Raw genomic sequence first — 17,026 nt, 5'->3', positions numbered from 1 at the left:
CATGGCTGTCACGCTTAGGACTTCCAGATGTGAATTATGGGAGCCATAATTCAGCTCATAGCATCTGTCATGGGCTAAGCTGATAAAACCGTCATCTTAATCCTTATACCAGCTCCCTCCAGGCCCATTGCCCTGCCTTCACCAGAGGAGGAAAGAGCAGCTTAGAGAGGCTCAGGACCTGCTGGAAGCCGCACAGCTGGAGACAGGCCCAGTGGGGTGTAATCCTGAGGCCACTGTGGCCCAGTAAACTTCTGCCCACTCTACTGCTAGCCCAGCCGGACACTTCTGGAAGCACCCACGGTGGGCAATGTCGGCTCCCAGCAAAGTCCCGGCTTCTAAGCCCCTTCCAGGCCCAGTAAGGCCCTAGATGAGTTGACCAAGGAAGCCTGTGAAAGGCCTTTGAGCAGAAAAAGGTGCATCGGGAGAGATTTAGCAAAGAGAACCGACTCATCTGCAGTTGGGGGGGGGGGGGAAGCTGCCAGCCAAGCTGCATGCTTCACACAAAAACGGCTTCAAAAAGAAAAGGCCATCAATGTTTCATGCTTCCACTCACCAGGGTAGAGGACTCAGCACACACTTGCCTGCCCCTCCCCCCCACCTACAGAGGAAAATGCAGAAGGAAGTTGCTAAGTGGCTGCCCTAGCCACCCTTGGCTCTACAGTGGCATCCTGGCTGACAGTGAATGTACCCCTGGGCTATATCACATTCTAAGACCCCCCCCCAAGGCAGTATGGGAGAACAAAGGGTGCTCCCCCAATACCAGGAAATTCAAAATGTATTTGTACATCTTCACACAAGCCCACAATTACTAAAATTAAGTCGTTTTTGGTTTTTTGGGTTTTTGTTTGTTTGTTTGTTTTGTTTTCTAGATCCTCTGTCTTCAAGCACCAGAACTGTCTGGTTCCCCAACTACTGCTTTGCTGGGTGTCTGATGCCCACTGGCTGTACCCAAGCCACCCAGCAGCCCCTCAGCACAGATTGACTAAAGGGGCTCAAAGGCTGTGCAAAGTCTTAGGTCCTCAGAGTTCTCCATGGAAAAGACAGACTCTGTGGAGACAGTCACCCTCTGAACTGAGTGGGGACAACAGGTGTCAGTAAAACATTCAGCCATGGGTCATCTGTGCTTGACCAACTCCACTGAGAATGCAGAGCTGGGGACAGGGAGGAGAAGCAGAGAGGGAGGGGTTTGTACTAGAGCTCTTGAGAGATTACACCCTGGGGTCAGGAGGCTCTTGTAACGTGACCAGCTGCCAATGCAGGCAGCAGGTCTCAGTTTACCCCAGTGGCCTAGACATCAGATCATTCCAGCTCAGTGCATGTCTCTGGGCTGCAGATTTCTCATCTGCCCCGGGAGGCTTTAAAAAAGTTTCTCCCAGCTCCAGCCACTGGCTCGGAGTTGAGGGTATGAGATTCATGACACCTGGCTTTTCCATCTCCCTGCTGTGTGAACAAATGGCCCTTTGTGTGGTGTGCTTATCTATACAGTGCGAGTGACGGCTGTACCCACCCCACGGATTAGTGTGAAGATTACCTTGACAGCCTGCTTTTGTTGCCTGTGACAGACTAACTGACAGAGGCGACTGAAGGGCAGAAGGATTTTTTTTGGCTCACAGTTGAAAGATTACAGTCCAACATGGTGAGGAAGCCGGCTTGACAGCCAGGGCTCAGCGGGGGCAATGGGAGCTTTGTGACATGACTTGTTACATCTCAGTCTATCAGAAAGTAGAGAACTCACTGGAAGCAGGGCTGAGCCATAGCTCTCAGAAGCCCTCCTCCAGTGACCCACATCCACCAGCCATGCCTCCCACACCACGCCAACCTGAAGGCAGGTCTCCAGGAGAGGGCCATGCAGATGGTGGCACTCTCTGAAGAGGAGCTACAATCACTTTTACCAGTGGGGTCAGCACTCTGTGATTTGCACATCTGGATGTTTCTCCACACCTGGAGAGAGCCTTCCTAAAGCCATCGTAAACCTGAGGCTGGGATTTTGAAGTACAGCATCCTGCCCAGCTCAGGGGTTCCAGGTGCAGTCATGTGTCAGCCTCATGAATTCACCCAAAAGGGGCCACCTGCTGAGCTGGGACAGAGGGAGATGGCAGAACCTCAGGATCTGGGCTAGGAAACATGTGACCCTAGACAGGGCTCCCAAACTTTCCCAAGTTCCCCACTCTATCTGCACCCTCTTTGCTTCCTGTCATTCACCTGTGAATCTACCTCCTTCTCTTTGTGTTTGAAGGTAGAATGGCCTGGAGATATATCCCAGTTGGCAGAATGCTTGCCTGGCATGCACAAGGACCTGGCTTGAGCACCAATACCACAGAAATTGGTCAAGGTGGCACATGCCAGTAACACCAGCATTTGAGAGGCAGAGACAAAGAGGGTAAAAATTTTGAGGACTCCTTGGCTACATAGCAAGTTTGAGGCCAGCTTGGGCTACATGAGACGTGTCAAGAAAGAAAAGGGGTGAGGGGAAACATAACAGAAAATCTTTTTTCCTGTCTCTGGAAAAAAGCAAAACTGAAAACAGCACAAAGAAACTGCTTCCGTCTGCTTCGTGGCCTCGTCATCCTCCAGGCTGCTCCGTGTGCCGCAGAGCTGCATGCAAACTGCCCAAAGGTGCAAGGACTCCTCAGCCCCATGCAGAGCTGCGCTTCGGGTCCCAGCTGCAAGGGTAGATGACAACAGAAATGAAGGAACTTCTCAAGCTAGGCTCTGGTCTGGGAACCAGTCTGAAGTGGCTTGGGGTGGCAGTGGGGATGCCCACCCCCATTGGTAGGACTTGCCACTAAGGTGCTTGCCTGGGAGGTGGGTGGGCTCTGTGGGAGTTCCTTCTGGTGTCCTCCAGACAGCTTCCTGAGTTCTGCACATCAACTGGTGTTGGTGGCTGCCTTATCAGTGTGAGACCGGAAGTGTGAGGCCAGTGACTTGTGAGGTCCCCTGCCCTTACCTGGTAATGCCTTCTGGTCTTGAGCACTCACATCTAGTGAGCCTGTTGCCCACTGTGCGCTCTCTTCCCCCCCTTCTCTCCCTCTCCCTCTCTCTCTCTCTCTCTCTCTCTCTCTCTCTCTCTCTTCTCTCTCTCTCTCTCTCTCTCTCTCTCTCTCTCTCTCACACACACACACACACACACACACACACACACACACACGTAGACGAATTTCTAAACGGTCTTATTAAATAAAAAAACACAGAGCCAGATATGGGGTGAAAAACCTGAGAGATCAGGGAAATAGGGAGAGCCACAGCTAACCCTCACCTCACCAACTCTGCAGCTTCCAAAGTGAGCTACTTCCTGTCTACCCACACCTATGCCTTTCTGTTCTGTTCTCTCATTTGTTCTCTCAGCCCAGCTACATCACTTCCTCTTCCTGACCAGCTGTCACTTCCTGTCTGTCTGGACAGACCTCCAGACCTCTATGGTTGGTGCTGAGATTAAAGGTGTGTGTCACCATGCCTGGCTGTGTTCCCTAGTGTGGCCTTGAACTCACAGAGATCCAGACAGATCCCTGCCTGCCAAGTGATAGGATTAAAGGCGTGTGCTACCATTGTGTGACTTCTATATAGTAGCTGGCTTTTTCCTCTGATCTCTAGGCAATTGTATTGGGAGACACAGTATATTGGGGGACACAATATATCAGCACACACACACACACACACACACACACACACACACACACACACACATCTACTCCACAGACCTCTCAAGCCACTGTCTAGAGCTTTCTCTCTCCTTCACCCTGGGGGGGTATTTCTAGCCCCCAGATGGGAGAAAAGCCCTGAAACCTGAGCAGAAGGCATCCTCAGTGACGTGCCTAGAGACAAGCATTAATAGAAGCCTCCCTCAGGCCCAGGACACGTCTCGGCAGCTGCTCCAACTGGCCAGCGTCTCTCAGTCCCAAGGCCAGCCCACTCTGGCTCAGCCAGGCACACTAAACTTAGCTTTCACTCCCAGCTCCATAGCCACCACCTAGCCGGCTGTCATTTACCCCTGGGAGACACTGCTGTCCCCTGCCCAGAGCACCCACACCTCAGCGACCACCATGTCACAGACCAAAACACTGAAGGTTCGTGTGACCCTCTTCTTCATCCTGGTCGGGGGAATGCTGGCCATGGTGGCTGTGGCCACTGACCACTGGGCCTTGCTGAGCCCACACCTGGAGCACCGTAATGAAACTTGCGAGGCAGCCCACTTCGGCCTCTGGAGGATCTGCACCACGCGCGTTGCTGTGCATGGCAAAGAAGACAGGAATTGTGAACACGTCACGCTCTCAGGGGGTAAGGTACCCATTCTCTCTACCTCTTTGCATTTCTTGTCCTTCCAAGACCCCAAGAGAAGTTACCTGCGGGTAGTGTTGACAGGCAGAGCCAAGGTGGAAAGTGACGGTGTTTGTCTCCAGCTCCAGCTTCCGAGGCCTGGGTTCTTCATCCAGTGCAGGTTGCTAGAGTGAAGAGATTCCCCAAACTGCTGGTGCCCAAAACTTCTGGCCCCAGCAGCAGATCCTCTGGGGTGATACTCAGTGGCATCTCAGCTCCATTCTCTCCCTGCACAGACAAGCTGCTGACACTAAGATCTCAGGCTAGAGGAACCTATGGGGCAGTCTGGCTCCTTCCTCAGCCTTTAGGTGAAGGTATGAACAAGACTACCACCTACATTATCAGGCCCTGCAAAAAGGGAACACCAGGTTCGTTGTTCTTAAATACTGAGAACTTCAAGTTGGTGATGGCAGGGCGTGAAATCAAGCATCAGGGACTTAGCGGTCAGGGCAGTAGAGTGGGCTGCCACATGGCTATGAAGCAGATGTGCTGTGGATGCCATGTTGGGACCTGTGGTCCTATCCTGTGTGCTCCCTTAGTTCACATCACTCAGATCCTCAGTGTTTCCTTCTGTAAGGATGGGACGGTATTCTTCCATTCTCTACCTATACCTTGCAAGCACGTTCCTCAGGTATTTGTGTAATGTGTTTCTATCCAGTCAGTGTAGAGCCCCCTGAGATTTAGGGCAAGCAAAGGATGTGTGGTGGGAAAGAGCATGCCAGGGAGAAGAGAGGCCCAGGCTGTAGCCGCTATTACCCATTGCCCTCTTAAAGGACTTTTTCTTATTGAGACAGTCTTGAGCTAGCTAGCTAGCTAGTCAGTTTATGCCATGCTGGGGATGGAACCCAGAGCCTTGTGAATGCCAGGCAAGGACTCTACCACCCGAGCTACACCCTTAGCCCTGTGAAGGACTAGTCAGAGAGGACAAGGCCCATCTCAGCCTCAACATTGCCTGTACAGAACAGAAGGGTCACTTCTAAAGCTCACAATGTCTCCAGGCCTCAGTGGACCACAGCATGTGTGGCTCCCACCCTGATGTTCAGAATGATTCCTTCCACATCCTGCCTGACCCTTGCCATTGGAGCAGTCAATCCTGGGTCTCAAAGACCCAGCAGTCTGCATGTGGAGCAAAGAGCCTGCCCTCCCTTGCTTCCCCCTCCTCTTCCTTGGCACTTGCTTCAGGAAATCCAGGCATCACTCATCACTGCGGGGGAACCAGAGATTTGTAACCACTCAGCTATCTTGGAAACACAGAATCAGGGCGGAGGGCTTTGATGGGCATGAGCATGTGCTTGAAGGCTATCACATAGCCAGATGCCCACACCCCTTGGCCACTCTGCACACTTGTAAACAGATGCATCATCCAGCCAAATCCCTGGGCAGGGCAGGGCAGAGAAGGGTGAGGCAGCTTCTCCAGGGATCATACGTGAGGAGGGATGTTATGGCACTGTCCACCTGTCCTTAGAGCCTATGCCTTTTAAAGTCAGAGCAGATGAGCCATGTCTACGCAGAAAGAGAGGGGCTGACGAGAACACCAGCCTCAGGGGACCAACAGGCAAGGCTTGGCCTGGAGCCTAAGCAGAGACTGTTTGTCTGCCTTCTCGCCCTCATCAGCTGTGAATCATGCGGCCCACACTTGCGACACTGAACCTAACCTTCCCCAGTTGTCTCCCAAAGCCTGTCCCTGCATTCTTTCCCCATCTCCTTCTCTGTACTCCCTAGGAGCACCTGTCTTTTCTGAAAGAGAGTTCATACAGAGAGCTCCCATTTATCAACTGTAATAACAGCATGCCCATGTAGGGCTCTGTGCTATAAGAGCTTTGCATATATTAACTTTGGGTGATACCAGGGGAAAAAAAAAAGACTGAGGAAGAAATAGCCCCTCCCCCACAACCCCTCCCCCACTGGGTCTTCTCCCTTGCTGACAGCAATGAGAATGCTGGGAAGTGGGGAAGATTCTTTACTTTCAGAACTCCAAAAATTAACCTAAATCTTACAGCAACCTGGTAAGCCTTTATTCAAGAAAAGCAAGAGACTTGGGAGAAAAAGTGAATTTTTTTTTTTGTTGTTAGTTGATTTTTTTTCAAAATAGGGTTTCTCTGTGTAGCCCTGGTTGTCCTGGAACTTGTTCTGGAGACCAGGTTGGCCTCAAACTCACAGAGATATGCCTGCCTTCCCTTCTTGAGAGCTGGGACTAAAGGTGTGCACCCCACCGACCATGGAAGCAGTGAGTTTTAGGGGGCTTTGATTTCCTGCCTTCTGCTGTGTCCCTAAAAGGACTACCTCGGTAAAACAAAGCCAAACCCAGAACTGTCTGGCTGACACTAGAGGAGACAGAACAGGGTTGGACCTCTTGCAGAGTTCCTCTCCTCTCATTATCTGAGTTTTATTTTTTATCATTTGTCCTCAATTGCAAAGCTGTGACTGGGGAAGGAATCGGTCCATGCATGTTAGGACATCTCTGTTAACTGATGGTCACACTAATAGAACTAATAGAGGCTTCATGCTCAAGAATATAGATGTCACAATGTTAGCTCAAACACAGCAACAGGAACAAGCCTCACAAAGGAGAACCAGGCTTCCCAAGTTGCCACATTGTGTGTATGTTTAAAAATACAAGCCATTAACAAGGGTGTGGTGGTGTACACCTTTGAGCCCACACTGGGGATACAGAGGCAGGTGGATACCTGCATCTTTGCAGCCAGCCTGATCTTCATAAGGAGTTTCAAAGCAGTCAAGGCTGCATAGTGAGACCCTGTCTCAAAAGCAAGCAGACAGAAACCAAACAGAAAACCAGTGATGCAGAGAACTAAGATGACATGGGTAAGATATGAAGAGGAGAAGCAGAAACTAGAGTAGCTAGAATGGGCCTTTGGGATGTCTACATGTGGACAAAGACTTTATTGTATTTATTTGTTTGTTTGTTTCTGGAGGCGTGTTAGAGGATGACTTGAGGGAGTCGGTTCTCTCCTTCCACCACATGGGTTCTGGAGACCACACTCAGGTCATCAGGTTGCTGGCCAGGACCTGCTAAGCCATCTCACCAGCCCCAGCTAGATAAAGACTATCAGTGGTTTTGAATATATTCTAAAAATAATGAAAGAAGAGGAGGATGCCTCGTGAAATAGATACCAATCAAGAGGCAGAAATTAGTTTTAAAACTTCAAATAGAAATCCTTCTGAAAAGGGTAATAATTAAAGTGGAAAGTTCACCAGAGGAACTCAAAGGCTGGTCTGAGCAGGTAAATGAGAAATTCTATGAACTTTTACAAAATGTCCCTTGAGATTCTCCAGGCAGGAGGAAAAGGACAATGGCTTGGATACGTGTGGGACACCATCATATCCATCATGGGAGTCTCTGGAAAAGCAGAGAGACAGAGGGAGAAAAACGATTTGGGAAGGAAAATGGCTAAAAGCTCCCCACACTGGATGAAAACCATGAATATACAAATCCATGAAATTCAATGAATTCTAGGTAGTATAAACTTGAAGAAATCCGTACCTGCTATGTTGGTATGTAGCATGCCTATGAAAGATACATTGCTTTACTGCTCTCTTTTCTTGACTATGCATGTGACCAGCTGTTTCAAATTCCTGCTTTTTCAGATTCCCTACTCTAAACCTGGAACACAATTATCATAGCAACAGAAAATGGAATTAAGATTCGGAACTGTCTCAGGCTGCTTCTCTGTTGCTATGATAAAACATTGACCAAAAACAACTCGGGAGGAAAGGGTTATTTCAGCTTCTGGTTACAGTCTTTCATGGAGGGAAGCCAGGGCAGGAACTCAAGGCAGCAGTACTCAAGCAGGCACTGATCAGAGGCCACGGAAGAAGGGAATGTTGCTCACTGGCTCGCTCAGCTTGCTTTCTCATGCAACCCAAGACCACAGGCCCAGGGCGGTACCACTCGCAGTAACCCTGCCACATCCAACACTAATCAAGGAAATTCTCCTGGAGCCAGAGAGATGGTTCGGTGGTTAAGAGCACTTACTGCTCTTGCAGAAGACCCAAGTTTGCTTTCCAACATTCACATGGTGGCTCACAAGTGTCTCCAACTACAGTGCCAGAGGCTCTGATGTTCTCTCCTGACCTCTTCTGGCATTGCATGCACATAGTACACATATATATTATACTCGTGCACACATCCATACACATAAAATAGATATTTTGAAAGAAGATGCCCCCACAGAAATGTGCACAGGCCCATCTGATGGAAGCAATTTCTCAGTCAAGATCCCCCCTTCCAGGTGACCCTAGCTTGCATCAAGTTGGGAAAAACTGACCAGCACAACCACTTATCACATGCACAAGACTCCTTTTATTATTATTATTTTGTGTGTATCGGGGTTTTACCTGCATGTATGTCTGTGTGAGTGTGTCATATCTTGGAGTTACAGACAGTTGTGAGCTGCCATGTGGGCGCTGGGAATTGAACCTGGGTCCATTGGAAGAGCAGCCAGTGCTCTTAACCACAGAGCCACCTCTCCAGACCCTCATGAGATTCTTAATAAGATAAACAGATGATTTTCTTCCCCCAGACACCACAGAAGCCTGAAGATAATAGTAGGCCACACATATGCAGCTGTGTACTACACATCAATGTTGGTCATTGGAGGGCCATATGTACAAGAATGGCCTAATGGAGTTATATCCTGGTGATGGTCACTGTCATCCTAGTTTGTGTATGTACACTCTATAATGTTTGCACAACAAAAAAATTGTCTAATGATGCCTTGTTCAGAACCATCCACACTGCTAAGCAACACACAGTTATACCAACTCATCTAACCTCACAAAAACCTCCAGGAGACCCATCATCATTCCATGTCACAGATAGGGAAAATGAAGAAATAATTTGAGTGTGGCTATGTGATTAACGAGCAGGGATTTGTCCCTATGTATTTGCCTGCTGTGTCCACTTTCTTAGATAATGCATCATAGAAGTTTTGTTTTCATTTGACAAGGAAGAACACTGCAGGTGAGCATAGCCTTCCCCAGGCTAACTCCCTAACAAGGAGAGGTTCAACACCCAGGACTTAAATCTATAGCCTCCTTGCTTTCCAGAACCATCCCATGACTTCCAGTGTTCATACATGGCTCCTAAAACCTTGTGACTCAAGAGGCCATAAGGAGCTGCACATGTGACATGACATGGTCAGAGGCAGCCAGACCAAGAGCTGATACAGGTGGTGTGTATCATTCTGCCGTAGTGTGTTGGAGGATCCTCGGAGAATGGACAGGACGGGATGCCTCGTGTGAGTTTTCCACTGTCCACAGAGAGCCACAGAATTTCTGCTCTGTACAAAATCAACACTTAAGCTTGGTCCCAATGCCTCTTGAGTGGAAGGAGAGGCTTCCCCAGTTTATAGGGGAGACCATGTGTCAGCCAGGAAGCCCCAGAAGGACCACTTCATGCCCTTGTTTCTTTCAGGTTCTGCCTCTCTAGGGCAACTCTGGCATCTCATTTCTCTACACACACACCTCTCCTCAATGCAAGGATTGTGGGTGTAAGAAGAGCATGATGTCATTGAGCTTGGGGATCTCTAGGGCTCCCTACCCTACCCACAGAACTCATGCCGAAGCTGGCTGCCTTATCCACAGAACTCACGTGGAGGCTCCCTCCTCTACCCACATGAACTTGTGTTGGGTGGGGGGGCTAAAGCTTTAACTAGACTTCCCCATGGAAGAACAGCACTCTGGGGATACCCCTAGCTCATCTTAGGAATTCTTCAGTGATGATTGGGAGAGCATACAACTTTATAAGCTTGCTGAAAGCAATATCAGCATCATAGGCGAGACTCTCCATAGCTCTAAGCCACTAGTTCCTGGGGATTTACACAATCCAGTTATTTTAAATATATTAAATCTGCACTACCAGGTGATAACTCAGTGATAACTCAGAGCTATGCCCTGGTAAAGGTCAATTTGAGGTTTCGTATGCCTGCTACTCTGGTTCTTTGAAATTGCCACCCTGGATTCTGCACAGCTGGTGACTGAACCATACTATGGTAGCCAGCCACCCTGCCCCAGTTCCCAGGCAAGCCTGAGCTGAGCTCACTGTTTTTATGTTTTGTTTTGGAGACAGGGTTTCACTACGTAGCCTTGACTGGCCTGAAACTCACTGTGTAGACAAGGCTGGTCTACAAAGAGACCTGCCTGCCTCTGCCTCCCTAGTGCCAAGATTAAAGGCATGTGCCACCACACCCAGCTGTGTATATTTTTAAGGGACAGCCCAGTTCATATCTTTATACCACTGAGTTTTGTAGACAGAGAAATCTTAGAATCATTATAAACCAGTTTCAGAGACAAAAGAGGTGGCAATGACCTCAGAAATGCTAATCATGGTCCTGGATCCTCTTGGTCCTGGGATCTCTGCTTGATCTCAATCACTGTCTGTGTCTGCACAGTAAGGGGACAGGGGCCAACAAGGCAGAGCTTGAGTCCTCAAATCTATGCAAAGGTGTTCGTTATACCTGGTATTAGAGACAAGAAATGACATCAGAAGAGGAGGGCTCAGAATCTGTGCCCTACACAAGATCGTCCCTATCCCTTGCCTCTCCAACCTTACCCGTAACTAAGTAACCCACTTATGGCCTGCTTCAGATGGTGTGTGTGTGTGCACAAAACACACATGTATGTGCAAGATCACATGAAAGACAAAGGTCTACATGAGGTGTCTCCATTATTCTCCACATTAGTGTTTGAGACAGGGTCTCTCACTGAGCCTGGAGCTCACTGATTTAGCTCAGCTGTCTGTCTGACAGCCCTGGGGATCCACTTGTCTATGCTTCTCCAGTTTGTCATCACAAGTGCAGGTCACCAATGCCACCATTGTCCCAACCCCAAAGGTTCTGAGGATGGAGCTCAGGACCTCATGCTTGGCTTGTACAGCAAGCTGTACATCATCTGTTTCAGGCTTTTTTTAATGCTCAGTTTTCCAAATACTACCATCCATCAAAGGGGCAAAGGTGTAAAAAACTACGTCACGTGAGGCGTGCCCATCTATAGGAACTTGCACTGTCCTCTAAAGGCACTGGCTTGGCTGGTGCTGAATGAGGCTGAGGTCTGGTGTGGCTACTCCATCTTTGAGGCCATCAGGGGCTGTGAATAGGTTTGTGTTCTCCCTTGGGCAGCCCTCTGGGTCTGGAGCAGATATATTTCTCTCAGGTTGAAAGCCAAGGGCACAGGCCTTCTTCATGTGTCAAGTGCAAGACATAAGATGGGTCAACCTGTCTGTCCTCTGGTCCAGAGTTGAGGATATTGGGGAGAAACTGGGGCTTCCAGTAATCCTAATGTCCCCTACCCCATCACCCACATTTGAGAGCATTTCATGGAGGAGGAGGAGGAGAAGGAGACATTATGTAAACCACCCAAGGAAAAGAGTGCCCCCCAGTGACACCTGCCTGGTCCCTGCAGGCATGCAGCTTATCCCAGTGCACCTGGGCTCAGATTTCTTTGCCCTGATATCCAGAATGTCTGTCTGCACATTGCTGTCCACCCTGAGTGGAAGCCAGCATTTATTTGGTGGCAGCTGACTCCCCGGCATGCCATGCAAGAATCGCCTCTGCAACCCAGAAGAGTCGCCTCTGCAACCCAGAAGAGTTGAGCATCCATGATCACCAGACTCTCCAGGCTGCCTGTACCTCACAGGCATCCCTCTGGAGGCTCTTAACTCACAGGCAGCAAGTAGCTGGGAAAGCAGCTGACCATGAAATGCACTTGAATTCAGCCGATTCTTCTTGGAGGGTTTTCAATGGCGACCGAAATTGGCCCTTCAAGAACGAAACAGAAATGTTCCTTTGTCCAGAGGGAGACCCAGGGAGACGTGTCACATAACGTGATCCATTTTGAGGCAGTGATTCAAGAGAATCTACAGCTACTGATCTCATAAATATAAGAGGGTTGTATTATGCTTTAAAATAGCTGTGGATGCTGGGAGAGAAAAGAGCAGTGTTGAGTCTGACATCACCACTGGTCTTCAGACACCCCAGGTAGCTTGGCTCAAAAGAAAAGTGATTTAAATATAGAAGCTTGGGGAAAAGGCAGCTTGCTGCTGCTAGGCCAGACCCCAGCTCTAGGCGTCCTGGTCCTTGACCTCAGGAGAGGCAGCAATTGAACTTAGGGGGCGTGGGGAAGGACAGGATTAAGTAGCAGTAAAATGATGTAGCCAGCTAGAAGGAAACCATCCCGTTCAAAGCCATGACGGTGGCGACCCCAAGGCACATATCTAAAAGAAACTGGGTACTGGTCTTTGGGAAAGGAGCGTTCAATGGTAGCCTGGAAGTGAAGCTGTGAGTCCATGCTCAATGGCATAGCAACTCAAAGCGGAGATGCTTTTTATACTAAGGGAGATGGAGACACAAGAAAAAGACACCAAGACAGAACCTCACATAAATAAAAAGCAACCTAATTTGGTTTTCTTAAGAAACAGGAAATAGGGAGGAGGGTGTAGTACAATTAGGAGAGCATGCACAAAGCCTGGGCTCCACGCCCAGCACCACATAATCCAGAAGTGGTGGCAAGGACTTGGAGCCCCAGCACATGGGAAGTAGAGGTAGACAAATCAGAAGTTCCAGGTATCACTGGCTATATTTGGATGTACAGTCAGTTCAAGGCTAGCCTGGGCTATGTGAGACCCTGTCTCAAAAACAAGCAAACAAGTATGAAATAATATAAAAATAGCCCATTCTTATACTTCCTAATTCAGTAACTCATGGGTAGAGAATGTTGAAAGTACTCAATAAGGACTGCAACTATACTTTGGCGTCAATCAAGTTGTGAAAGAGACTAATGGAGGAGACTAAAGAAGGCTGCAAGTGGAATTATATCTAAGAGCCTCATGACTGTGTTTACACTAAGCCCCTCTCCTGTTGCCCATAACATCTAGTCTAACTGTCCACATGGCTTTCCTGACATTGCTCAGCTTGCCAGGGGATGTTTTGTCTGGGGGTCTGCAGAAATAACATGCTGAAGAGCCCTTTGTAGAACTGGGGCTGCCAACCTGGATGAGCACCAGAATCTTCTGGAAAGCTCTCTCTCTCCTCCCTCTCTCTTTCTCTCCCTCCCTCCCTCCCTCCCTGCCTCTCCCCACACGTGTGGGGTTCACACACACCTGTATGTATGTGCACGTGGAGGCCAGAGGTTGAGCTCTGGTATCTTCCTCAATTGCTCTCCACCTTGTATTTTGAGACAGAGTCTCTTACTGAACTGGAAGCTCACCGACTGGCTAGACTGCTGGTCAATGAGTTCTAGGGTTCGGCCCCTCAGCACTGGGACCACAAACTCACATCCCTGTATCCGGCTTTTTACATGGCTGCTGGGAATCCTCATGCTTGTGTGGCAAGTACTGTAACAGCTGAGCCATCTCCCTACCCCTGGAAATCTTTTGAAAAATGCTGCTCCCCAGGCCTACTGCGAATGGAGGATAGGGATCTGCTTCTGATTTAACCCATGGTCCCGCAGCATCACCACTATTAACATTTCACACTGGATTAACTCCATGCTGTGGTAGGCTTTTTTGTGAGCTGAGAGGTTTTAGCACAACCCCTGGCCTCTAGGCATTGCCCTGGGCCCCCAGGAGAAGGATCCACATGCTAAGATCATTGACTGGTTATTTGCTAAGCATATATGCCCCCTACTTCAGGAACAATATGAGCCTGGGTCTCAGTTATCCCAACTGCCTAATGGACTCAGGGCTTGCATGCTGTCTGCCCCGAGAATCCATCATCCTTTACTCCCTGATGCTGTCCCAATGTCCTTTGCCATCCTTTGTCTGCTGGAATGGCGTACTAAAGGCCAGGGAAATGTTTGGCCCAGATTCAGAACACGGGGGAAGATAAGCAGCCCATGCATGCCCTATGGGGAGACACCTGCCCTTTCTACCAGCTCACAGACTGTCTCCTCCTTTACAGACAAGAACTGTTCCTACTTCAGACACTTCAACCCAGGAGAGAGCTCAGAGATCTTTGAATTCACCACTCAGAAAGGTGAGGCCCTGGGTGGCAGGGGTGGTGGAAAGTGGCCGTGGCACAGCTGCTGAGCTAGGAGTCACTTGGCAGAAACGTGCTGACTTCTGCTCAGGATGAAAAGCAGCTGTAGGCTGGTGCCCTGTCACATCCAGGCACACACAAGCAATTCTGGGTCCAGGTACTCAGAGTACATTTGTTGGTGTAAGGGACAGTGGATTAAGACTTTCTGGCAGCTGTAAATTGCAGCAGGAACACATTCCATCCAGCAGAGCCCAGAGGACTAAGAACATGGTGCAGGTACTCCCAGTGCTGGAGAGGATCACAGGGTGGGTGGGTGGGTGGAGTTTCTGTGGGGACGGTGGTAGCTCTGCCCACCCTTACTAATAGCCCCCTGAGCTGAGGAAAACATGGTATTCTTGCCCTTCATCAGCAGAATTCAGAGACCTCAGCAGCAGGAAGAGTCTGGAGTGTGTGGGAACAGGTGGCCACACAGTATACAAGAGCTGACACAGACACACTCACACACATGCTAGCAGATCCTCACACGTAGTCACACGCACACACCAACAGATCCTCATGCACAAGGCACGCATACACACTGAGAGTCTTATTGCAGGGAACACTCATGCATGCATCTATGCATGCATGCATGTGCATACCAACAGAGCCTCATGCAATGAAGGGAACAATCACACATACATGCACATACCAACAGATCCTCAAGCATGGAGAATGCATACACACTGAGAGCCTAAATGAAAGGAACACTCACACATGTATGCACACACAGACAGATCCTCACATGTGGATATATATGTGCTGACAGCCTCATGAGCAAGGCACACACACGTGCATCCACATATGCCAATAGATATTCTCTGTCTCTCTGTGTCTCTTTCATACACACACACACACACACACACACACACACACACACACACACACACACACAATTCTCACATGCAGACACGGGCACATACTCTGATGGATTCTAGGCAACCCACACACATCCTCACACTCACATGCCAGGTAACACCCACATGCTGTCAATCTCCCAGAGTCCCCTTGTCAATCTAAGACAGACTACCTACAGCTCAGTGCCTCCTTCCACCTGTCACTCAGGAAGGCTTTGGCTGTAGGAATGTCTCTAGCCACAGGGTGTCCTGTCTCCTTTTGAGGCCTTTGCCATGGGGAATCTTGCAGTTTAGTGCCCTGGAAAGACACAGGTGACTCCATCCTGATAGCGACTGATTCCACTCTTCCATAGCACCCGACCTGCAGTGAGTAAGAAAGTGAGTCAGCCTTAGTCAGGTGTGAAGTGGGAATCCAGGCTGTGGTAGCTCACTGAGCCGCCTGATGGTATGAAACGCTTGGGAAGGCTCTGGGTCTGAGGCCCCCTTCATTTTGCAGAGTATAGCATCTCGGCAGCGGCCATCGCCATCTTCAGCCTCGGCTTCATCATTGTGGGCTCCATCTGCGCATTTCTGTCCTTTGGGAATAAGCGTGATTATCTGCTGAGGCCAGCATCCATGTTCTATGCCTTTGCAGGTACAGTGGGGTCCTGCAGTGCCTGGGTAAGAAGGGGATTCCCTAGGGCTCCCCACTCCATGCTCAGGCTTCACCCTGAAGGCTATGAGGGGGAGAGCCTGCTTTGTTGCTTTTTCCCCCAAAGCACTACCCTTGGGAGGAACACTGAGGAACCTCCCCAGAGAGCAATTAGCAAAAGAAGGAAGGAAATGTGGCCAGTCTCTGGCTAACCTCCTGCAGGATGTTGGAACTGCATGGTGGGAAGTGTAGACATGGATCACTTTTGCAGACTCCTGGTTAGAACCATCTAGAAGCATTTTCCTCTCAGGATTGAGTCAAAGGCAGGGAACAGAGGTTGGGGGAGGCTTGGGTGGCAGCAGGAATACCATCAGTCACTGAGACTCTTGACTTTGTCCCCAGGCCTCTGCCTTATTGTCTCCGTGGAGGTCATGAGGCAATCGGTGAAGCGCATGATTGACAGTGAGGATACCGTCTGGATTGAGTACTACTATTCATGGTCCTTTGCCTGTGCCTGTGCCGCCTTCACCCTGCTCTTCCTCGGTGGGCTGTTCCTCCTGCTCTTCTCACTGCCTCGGATGCCCCAGAACCCCTGGGAGTCCTGCATGGATGCTGAGCCGGAACACTAGCTCTGGGGAGATGAAGCCCAGACCCGAGTTTCACATCTGCCCTGATCCCCTCCCTCTGAGTTCCTCTGCCAACAGTGCGCATGGACATGAACCCAGACCTGTGCAGGATCAGAGCAAGCAGGCAGGCAGACAGGCATCTGAAGGGCCCTCTCTTGAGCCTGCCCCAGCTCAGGCTTGCCCACCATGCCTGTTGTCTTCGAAAAACTGGTCCGGTCATCTTTAGAAACCTTCCAAGGACAGCCTGTACTCATTCACCAGTTCTGAACTTCATCAGCTTCTGCAGCCAGCTCCTCCCCCCACTCTCCTCTGCCATGATATAAAACCCTCTTCCATGACCCGACCATCCCTCCTTGGTTTCCAGCGTCCCCAACAGACATTTTTAACTGGGTAGAATCTATGGTTTGAAATAAAAGATCTCAGAAACTTCCCTTTTCCTCTTGTGCCTCCCATAGCAATTGCGAGACCCCTGGCTATCGGCCTAGTACCCTAAACTCTGGAGAATAGGAAGCAGTGTCGCTCTGCTACAGCAGGTTCTCACTGTGTGGGCACCACCCTGTTGGGGTCACA

At 49.6% G+C, this 17,026-nt stretch overlaps 1 protein-coding gene across 1 annotated transcript; it reads left to right on the top strand.

Moving 5' to 3' along the window:
- Window positions 1–4,040: 4,040 nt before the first annotated feature.
- Cacng1 (calcium voltage-gated channel auxiliary subunit gamma 1) lies at window positions 4,041–16,459 on the top strand. Its single transcript, XM_036194858.1, has 4 exons — window positions 4,041–4,275; window positions 14,229–14,303; window positions 15,696–15,833; window positions 16,233–16,459. Exons 1-4 carry the CDS (start codon window positions 4,041–4,043, stop codon window positions 16,457–16,459), a joined length of 675 nt encoding a protein of 224 aa, XP_036050751.1.
- The last annotated feature ends 567 nt before the right edge of the window (window positions 16,460–17,026 follow it).

This window comes from Onychomys torridus, chromosome 8, assembly GCF_903995425.1.
Source record: "Onychomys torridus chromosome 8, mOncTor1.1, whole genome shotgun sequence".
NCBI classification, from domain to species: domain Eukaryota; kingdom Metazoa; phylum Chordata; class Mammalia; order Rodentia; family Cricetidae; genus Onychomys; species Onychomys torridus.
The sequence above is the reverse complement of the archived record's forward strand: the minus strand, read 5'-3'. Positions and strand labels throughout refer to the sequence as shown.

What these genes read in the sequence shown, in the direction of transcription:
- Cacng1 (XM_036194858.1), top strand. Translation starts at nt 4,041, where the DNA reads ATGTCACAGACCAAAACACTGAAGGTTCGTGTGACCCTCTTCTTCATC. An exon ending in ACACGTCACGCTCTCAGGGG is followed by an intron (nt 4,276 to 14,228) that starts GTAAGGTACCCA and finishes CCTCCTTTACAG; the next exon opens with ACAAGAACTGTTCCTACTTC. An exon ending in TGAATTCACCACTCAGAAAG is followed by an intron (nt 14,304 to 15,695) that starts GTGAGGCCCTGG and finishes TTCATTTTGCAG; the next exon opens with AGTATAGCATCTCGGCAGCG.